This window comes from Anneissia japonica, unplaced genomic scaffold, assembly GCF_011630105.1.
Source record: "Anneissia japonica isolate Jap-2015-1 unplaced genomic scaffold, ASM1163010v1 scaffold731_len135611_cov127, whole genome shotgun sequence".
NCBI classification, from domain to species: domain Eukaryota; kingdom Metazoa; phylum Echinodermata; class Crinoidea; order Comatulida; family Comatulidae; genus Anneissia; species Anneissia japonica.
Window position 1 is genome coordinate 6,898 of NW_022718818.1, and position 9,618 is coordinate 16,515.

The 9,618-nt window shown below is 32.0% G+C and overlaps 1 protein-coding gene and 1 non-coding gene across 2 annotated transcripts; one reads left to right on the forward strand and one right to left on the reverse strand.

Moving 5' to 3' along the window:
- Nucleotides 1-489: 489 nt before the first annotated feature.
- On the forward strand, nucleotides 490-8,939 carry LOC117110631 (lactadherin-like; the record flags this gene model as incomplete). The annotated part of the gene is made up of 5 exons (XM_033253398.1): nucleotides 490-774; nucleotides 3,464-3,616; nucleotides 5,052-5,395; nucleotides 6,104-6,227; nucleotides 6,984-8,939. Coding segments are annotated over 5 exons (1,130 nt in total), but the record flags the coding sequence as incomplete, so codon positions are not given.
- On the reverse strand, nucleotides 2,682-2,754 carry Trnastop-uca. Its single transcript has one exon. It is a non-coding gene; the product is annotated as a tRNA-Sec (tRNA).
- Nucleotides 8,940-9,618: the final 679 nt, after the last annotated feature.

The following is a 9,618-nucleotide window of genomic DNA, read 5'->3' on the forward strand; positions in this document are numbered from 1 at the left end:
TATATATATATATATCGCGTAATTTCAATCATACTAATATTAATTAATGAAATTGAATATAAATTCAACAGTATATTGGTAAAAGGATTTTGTATATTGGAAAAACGTAAACGTAAAATGAAATCATTTTGTAGAGAAATATAAGCTTCAGATCTCGGTGAACTCGTTCAAAACAATTTAAAGTTTAAAGATAAATATTTCTAATTTGTAAACCATCAGATCTGGTAATTACAATTATTCGGGCATAAGACTAGCAAAACAATGGCTTGAGTCATGTTAAAACTATAGGAGTCCCAAAAATCTTGGAAACTAAATATAAATTTAATAAAATATAAATTCAGATTAATATGCGGTGTAGTTAACGGGAAAAGTGTATCATGTGAAGAATCATAATATACAGTTTGTATAAAATTCAAATTACACCATTTTTTAAATATCGAAAATTGTCACCAAATGGTCATAACTATAATTGTAATAATTCTATCTCAGAGTTGTGTATCGATCCTTTTGGTGTTGAAGATGGGACTATTCCCGATGAACAGCTATCCGCTTCAAGTGAATATTCTTTTTGGAGTAGGGTACAACGTGGACGACTGAACACTAAAGAAGATAGATTGGGAGCAGGAGCATGGTGTACAAAAACCAAAGACCAATACCAGTGGATTCAAGTTGACCTCGGCAAACTGCATAAGGTACATGGAGTAATCACACAAGGCCGCAACAAATGCTGCTTAGAATGGGTGACGTCTTATGAAATTTTTTACAGTGTCGATGGTAACCTGTTTCAACCAATCAGGAATTCAGATTGTCAAGTAACTGTAAGTTTCATTACAATATTTCCCAATATATTTACATATACTTTTTTTTTTCTTTTTTATTGAGAATAATCACCTGTATAATATTATATCCAAATAATATCCGAAAAAAAAATTTAAAAATTAAAAAATATTTCAGAAATTATAGTTATTTTTCGTTTTCTTTTGCACAGAATATAATGTTTCATATTTTGTGATTCTCTTGTTTGCAAGTTGTCTTTTACATGTTTTATGAAATACCGTGTATTTTCGTACTAGATGAATGCAGGAGCTGTGAGATATTCCAGTACACCGGGGTACACCCCCCCACACACCTACCTCGAAAGATGTACTGGGTTCTTTATAGTGCACATTAGCCAATTATGTACACTCTGCCTACGGCTAAACCTCCAGAGACATAGTCGAGCGTGCTGTTCGAACCAACGCCGATATTATAGCTGCAACTTTACTTAAAATCTACACTAAAGTTATAATTAAAGGATAAAATAAAATTTCAGATCAATATCACATGAGGAACGTTAATAATAAAAAAAAATGAATGTTTTTTTTTCTTTCTCATCAAACACTCACCACTGCTGTTGTTGGCATAATTGAGCTGCAGAGTGGAAACACATTATTCTTAGGTCAATGTCAAAATGAGGATATTTCTCTTGGACAGATGAGAGCTCCGATCCCTGGACAGACAGTATATTTCCAACTTTACTCTTTTTACATAGGCCTATTTGTCTGCCTATTCCTACTCTGAGTTTTCAAATAAAAAATACAATGATCCTGCCATCCTGCTAATCTCAATCGGCCGATGGCTAACAAGCTAACCACTACTCACCAATACTAATTGCATCTGCTACGGTATTTTGCTGTTATGTAAATATTCACGCATTCTTGTCATGAGCCATGTCCTCTGGACGATTATCTTTTCTAACCACCATTTGTAATGTCCTTATATAATCTTTTTTCATTCAAAAAGTGCCTCTTGAATTGAATTGAATAATTTCCCATAAGAACCCTTCGATTTTCATCTATTTCCATAAACGCCCCCTCAATTTCTACTCTGTTTTTCATAAGCGCCCCGTTTAAATAAGCACCCAGTTTGAATAAGCGCCCCTCAGAAAGTTTAAAAAATATTTTAAGCGCCCGGGCGCTTATTCGCGCGAGAACGGTATGTTATTAAAACTTTGAAACATATCGAAAAAAAAAGTACTGCAAAAATGATTCCCGAAGCTTATGAAAGTAAAATGTTTTATTTTATTTCATTTATACATTTTGCTGAAGTAATTCATAATACTATCCGTCGCCAGACACCATTTCAGTATTTCTGAGGCTGAAGTTTTGCTGCAGGAGTATTGATTACTGTACTATACTATACATTGAGACTTGGAACCGGAATTAGAAGTAAAAGTACCGATAACAGGAGTATAAATTTATTTATTTATTTCGGTAAAAATCTGCAACAGGCAGCCAGATGGTTGAAAACGTTGAACTTACATATATCAAAAAGTCAACTACAAATGGGTATCTACAGTAGAATGTTGTGCCATTGGATATACTAGTTTAGTGCTCTAAAAAAAGTAGCGAACGAATAGGGTTCACTTCCCAAAAAAATCTGCACTATTGCTGGTTTGTCAATGTATATCATCCAGTGAACAGGGCTATCAAAGCTCGCTCCTTTGATCATTTAATTTGTAATTGGCGCCTAGGCATATTTTAGGTTTATGTTCTATTTATATCCTATAAATATATATATATAAATCATCAAAGAAAGGTAAATACAGTGTTTGAATAAAGGACATAATAATACATCGTGTAGCATAGCTCTCAACAAATGTAGTCCTGCAAATAAATGAATAAAGACATTGTGTAATAAAATGCCTCTGGCGGGACTCGAACCTGCAACCTCTCGCTGTGAAGGCGAGCGTCATAACCATTAGACCACGGAGGCTTCATGTTTGAACAGATTCAAATACCACCAGATACACTCCATTACACAATAGGTACGGCTAGAAACAAATAGTGGCATATAAAATAAATCAAGAAAGCCGTTAACACTGTTAAATTATATATATATATATATAAATCATCAAAGAAAGGTAACTACAGTGTTCGAATAAAGGACATAATAATACATTGTGTAGCATAGCTCTCAACGAATGTAGTCCTGTAAATAAATGAATAAAGAAATTGTGTAATAAAATGCCTCTGTATAGGTGAAATTTTGCCCTACCTGACGAGGAAATCCACCGAATACTCAGTACATTTGATAACAACTGCGAAAAATATCATATAGTTGTGTAATAATGAAATTGTGTAATAAAATGCCTCTGGCCTCGAACCTGCGACCTCTCGCTGTGAAGGCGAGAGTCATAACCATTAGACCACGGAGGCTTCATGGTTGAACAGATTCAAATACCACCAGATACACTCCATTACACAATAGGAACGGCTAGAAACAATATAGGTACATACAATATAAATCAAGATAGCCGTTAACACTGTTAAATTATATATAAATCATCAAAGAAAGGTAAATACAGTAAGTCTCTTATACACATCTTGAAAAAATTAAAAAACAACATTTATTATAATGTAATTTTATTAACCCTCCTTTGCGTAAGCCTAGAATGCTAACAATATGTTGGACTTTTTGTCAGATTCCAAAGTGTTCAATAACGAACAAAACTCGTCAGGAAGCTGCATTAGATGCGCTGTGGAGTGTATGATGGCGGTAGAATACAAGTGTTTTAAATATGGTGGAGAGTCCCTCTATATTACTTGCAGCAACAGTGGAAATGTTGATAGCTTAAGTTTGTTTGGAATGAATGAGCCTTTCCACTATGTCCCTTGGATATTGTTGCTAAGGTCTCATCAAGTGTAAACCTTAGTGTGTTTGTCGGGCATGCGCATTTGTTGTGCCCTGTTTTGATTGGTTCGTTGCTCAGCTTGATCATCCAAGAAATGTCAATTATTAAAATTAGATTATGTGTCCTCTGTATTTTTTTCCAGCAAACAAAACCAATGAGTACTTGAATAATGTGTGTAGTAATTATAATAAAAATTCGTTCATTATAATATGTAATTGAAGCCATAAAGCGGATCGTGTTTATATTTTCAATCTTAGCAATATGAATTAATTAAATTGAATATAAATTCAACAGTATATTGGTAAAAGGATTTTGTATATTGGAAAAACGTAAACGTAAAATGAAATTGTACAAGAAAATAAGTTTCCGAAAAAAAAGAAAACTTTAATATAGAAAGGATCTTGGTGAACTCGTTGAAAACAATTTGAAGTTTAAAGAAAAATATTTCTAATTTGTAAACCATCAGAACTGATAATTACAATTATTCGGACAGAACACTAGCAAAACAATGGCTCGAGTCCTGTTAAAACTATAGGACTCCCAACAATTCCATCAGGATTGAACAGTTCAACAAAAAAAGGACGAGCCGGTCAGAACTTTTGTCAAATCAAACTAATTTTAGATATTTTTAAAGCCAATAAAATGTTGAGTCGTCGTATAATTTATATGAATTAAATGATTGATTACGGTATATGCGGTGTTAGAGCCCTTGTAAAATAATACGGCAAAAAGCAATAGTTTACGTTGTAAAGCATTCGTGTATCTGCTGATTTTTCATAACACCTACTTGTAGCTTATACTGTATAACTTTTTTAAATTACTATAAGAATTTTTAGAGGCAAAAACCCGAAAAAAACAGTTATTTTTCATCGTTTTCTTTTATCCACAGATACGCGTAGCGTTTATGTTGTTTAAAACAAATCGTATTTAAAAGCATAGAGCAAAAAATAATGGTGTGGTTTTCAATATTTCATTGTATATTACAAGTAGAGTAACATTTATTAATTTTTCATAATCATAATCAAATAAAATATACAAAGACTTTGATTAACTTTTAAATTGTAAACAACAGTATTAATTGAAGAAAGACCGTCAACGTCCAAAATGGAATGTTCTCACAGAAACTCTAAGGCCTGTAGAAACTAAAAATCAATTTAATAAAATAAAGATTCAGATTAATATGCAGAGCAGTTAACGGAAATCAGGGTATCATGTGAAGAATCATAATATACAGTTTGTATAAAATTCAAATTACACCATATATTAGCTTATAAAATTTTCTTTCAATTTATTTCAATTTATACTGTATAATTTTTTTTTTAATATCAAAAATTGTCACTGAATGTGTCATAACTATAATTGTAATATTCTATCTCAGATATTATGTGTATCGATCCTCTTGGTATTGAAGATGGGACTATTCCCGCTGAACAGCTATCCGCATCAAGTGAAAATTCTTCTACGCATGCTGCACATCGTGGACGACTGAACACTGAAGTAACTGGTCTTGAACAAGGAGCATGGTCGTCAGGAACCCTTGACCAAAACCAATGGATCCAAGTTGACCTCGGTAAACTGCATAAGGTACAAGGAGTAATCACACAAGGCCGGAACGACAACTTACAATACAGGTACTTACAATGGGTGACGTCTTATGAGATTTTTTACAGTTCCGATGGTAACCTGTTTCAACCAATCAGGAATTCATATTGTCAAGTAACTGTAAGTGACATTACATTTTTTCCCAATATATTTACATAGATTTTTTTTCTTTTTTATTAAGAGTAATCACCTGTATGTCATATACGAATATAGTAATATACGAAAAATTTAAATTTAAAAATTAACAAAAAAAAAATTGTGAAATTTATATTTGTTTTTTGTTTTCTTTTGTACAGTACCGTATATAATGTTTTAGGCCTATATTTTGTTCATTCTGTTTTTTGTTTTTTTTTTTGGTGGGGTTTTTTTTTTTTTGCAAGTTGTCTTAATACAAGTTTTATGAAATACCTTATATTCCAAAATTTCTTTATATATGAAGACAAATAAAGTTTCTTGTATCTTGTATGTGTTTAGAACTTATTGTTGATCTTTAGATTATGTGATATTTATAAAATTTTGTTGAAAAAAACGTTTTCTCTGGACCTTTCTTCGCGCAATTCGTTCGTATTCATTCAACTGACTGGAAACATACAGTTTTATATAAGGCCTGTTATCATCATTTATATATTTTTTATTTAGTTGGTCCGATGATTTTGTTTTATACTATTTCATTTTTATGGGTTAGGGCCTTCGACCATGGGAACCCTAAACCATGGGGCCCCGTTCACCGAAGCGCATGCTGAACCACAGGTAGTTACACCTCTGGTTATACTCGAAAAAACGTGCTGAGAACGTAATGTTAATTATAAGATTATGTGATATTTATAGAGGTTTGTTGGAAATTCAGATCAAGACACTAACGTGACAAACATATTCCCTGGCCCTGTCTACACCCAATTCGTCTGGCATGGCTATATAAGTTTACGATTTGAGGTTCTTGGATGCTCAGCAGGTAAATAAAAATAATATACCAATTAGATTTAAATTAAAAATTGAGTAGTAATAATGGTAATGACAATGATAGTGATAATAAATGCTTGTTTATATTTCCATAGAAAACAATAAAAGCTAAAAGTATTAAATTGTTCATAAATATACATAATACAGGAAATAAGAGAAGTATTTACACTGGCACGATTTTATAACGAATTATTGTGTATGCGATAACAACACATTTTAACAAACCAATTCAAAAAATGTCATATTCATGAAAAAACGATAAAATCGTCGTTACTACTTCGGTTTTATCGTCTTTCTATAATTATGGCGCCATTTCAACATTTGTCATAATATTTTGTTATTATATACACGATAAATCGTTATCGAATCGTCCTAGTGTAAAGACTCTCTTATTTCTTTTGTTTTCTATGAACAATTACTTTTTAGCACTTGATCGTTATCATTGCAAGTATAAACAGGCCTTAATGACAACTATGGCATTATATTGTGATTATAATTTACGGTAATGATGTTGAAATTATTGATTATGAACACTAATGAATTATTAAAATGCAAAAGTATTATTCAAATGTTAATATGTCTTAAACATTTATTACAATATATTCAATTTTCTTTTGTCTGAATCACAGCTTGTTTTGGTAATCAGACGTTACGAATTAGTGTAAAAAATCGATATAAAGAAGACAGTCTTATAGTATAACTAGGCCTAATTGTATTTACTATACCACTCTAAATTTGTTTTGTGTAGGTCCAATGTGCTCAGAGTTGGGTGGACGCTCCACTTATTACAAGTCTTTTCGTCGCAATCCACAATGTTCTGTAACGACCAAAAACTCGAAAAGAAGTTGCATTAGATGCGCTGTGAAATGCATGAGGGCGCTAGGATGCAAGTATTTCAAATACGATGGAGAATGCCACATTTATACCTGCAGTAACAATGACTATTTTGTTGCCTTTCAGTATAATGGTTAAAATTGGCCTTTCCCTCGGATATTGTTGCTAGGATTTGAAAGATTTAAACGTACGCGTGTTCATGGATATACGTATATCTGCCTTGTTCTTATTAGTCAGTCGCTAACTTTGATCATTCCAGAAATGTTTATTAAATTTCTTAGATAATGCATGCTTTGTATTTGTTACAACAATCATCATTCTTCAAACACCGATGAAGTCTTGACTAAATAAAACTGTGTGTGTAGTAATTTTAGCACAAATTCGTTCATTGTTTTTATTGGAACTCATAAATTGGTTCGTGTTTGTAATTTGTACTGGATGATTTTGGTATTAAGCAAAAGTATAGGACTTTCTTAGTCAGAGCTAACGCTTTATGTAGGACATATTCAAAGTGTTCCGCAGAAATTAAATGTTTAGGACATAATTATTGCATAAACGGTTCCTCTATGACTATATAAATTACTTTAGTGAGGCTCTATCAGAAATACTTAGTCATAATTACCTTTGGGTCATTAAAAAAGAACTACTAATATTTATTTAATGTTGGAGTCTGTAACTTTATTCAATAACATCCCTTCATGCTATGAAGACTGGATAAAATATATACACAATTTTGTGAGCAGATTTTGTGCTGGAAACTGTATAATCAAATCTATTGTTCACTGTGCTCTTCCTCCCTCACTAATTGGCGATGGTGTAAACTAATTTATTTGTACTGTAATTTGAAATTTTGAAATTTTCTTGTTAATTGTGGGCAATATAAAGTATACATATGCCCTCTTCTATTAATTTATAGGCCTACTTTTTTATATAATGCTATTTATATATGCATTAAAGCGATAAATGGATAATTTTATTCTTAGTAATATGTATTTTATTCAACATACTAACGGTTTGAATGAATGTATTTCAATGTAGATTTAATTGAAGTTTTTTGTAAATTGAAAATGTGATTTAGTTTAATATAATCGTGAAAATAGAATTATTTTGCAAAACATAACACATCATAGATTAGAATGCTATGCTCCGGCACTTAAATATCGTGGCTAAGGTTCAACAAAACGACAACATGAAACATGCAAAAACACGTGCGTTTATTGGACAACGTCGTGTTTGTAAGCACGTTCGTATTCCTGGCCCTAATTGGTCAGTTGGTAAGATTGGGTGACATTCCGGAAATGTCCAAAGTGTAAACAATAGAATATAATGTTGGTGTAGGTATACTTGGTGAAGAGCAAGTAGTATTTAGGGACATTTACTCCACTAATGATAATATGTTTGTACTCCGTTCCATACTTGAATTATACTTAAAGAAACATAAGCGGTTGTATTGCACTTTCATCGATTACAACTTGGTTGACCGATTATCTCTATAGATTAAACTAATATTATGTGGTATAAATGGTAAAGTCATTAATGTCTTTTATAATTTGTCTGCTAACACGAAGTTATGTGTCAAACAGATTTGTGTGATATCCGAATTTTTCTCTGTAATGTTGGAGTGCACCGAGGAAAAATTTATCTCCGCTTTTATTTGCTATTTATCTTAATGACTTCGATTTTTTTTGTTAGTCGTTATTATAAAAGTTTGGATCACTTAGCTAATGAATTTAATAATGTCTTAAGTGATGATGATGTAGAAGTGTTCCTCAGACTATATGTGTAATTGTATGCAGATGATACAATTATTATGTCCGAAAGTCACTCAGAACTCCAGAAAGTATTAAATGTGATTACTGCGACATGTGGAAGCTCACAGTAAATACGAGTGAAAAAAAAAATAAAATTTATAATTATACCAGAGATAGCGTTCGAATACTCCAATTTTAATGTTTGGAGATGAACAAATTGATATTGTAGATGAGTATGTCTATTTAGGTAGGCCTACAACATGTAATTTTAAATGGAAAATTTTAAAAAGCCATTGATAAGCAAGTAACACAGGCAAAAAGAGCAATGTGCAGCGTGTTAACTAAAGCTAAACAATTAAGTCTACCATTAGGTATTCAGTGTGAACTGTTTGACCAGCTTGTTTTGCCTACATTAGTATATGGTTGTGAAGTCTGGGGATTCCAAAAACTACATGTAGATCTGATCGAGATGTTTTTTTTTAGATTGCATGATGGTTCTGGGTAAAGTGGGGCGGGGAGATATCGAACTAATAGTAGAGAATAGAATGTTAACTTTTTAGATGCGTGTCATTGATGGTAAAAAAGTAAACGGTCAAACATTATGTTCAGATTGTAAAGAAATTTCACGACCAGGGTTTACACCTGTGAAAACGGAATAGTAAAATAAAAATATAAATAAAATTTAAAAAAAACACTCTTAACAAATGTGGCATGCCCCAAATGTGGAATGATTATGATAATTTGCATAAAAAGTTGATAGCAAATAGTATTAACCGATTGATTGTTGTCTCAAAACAG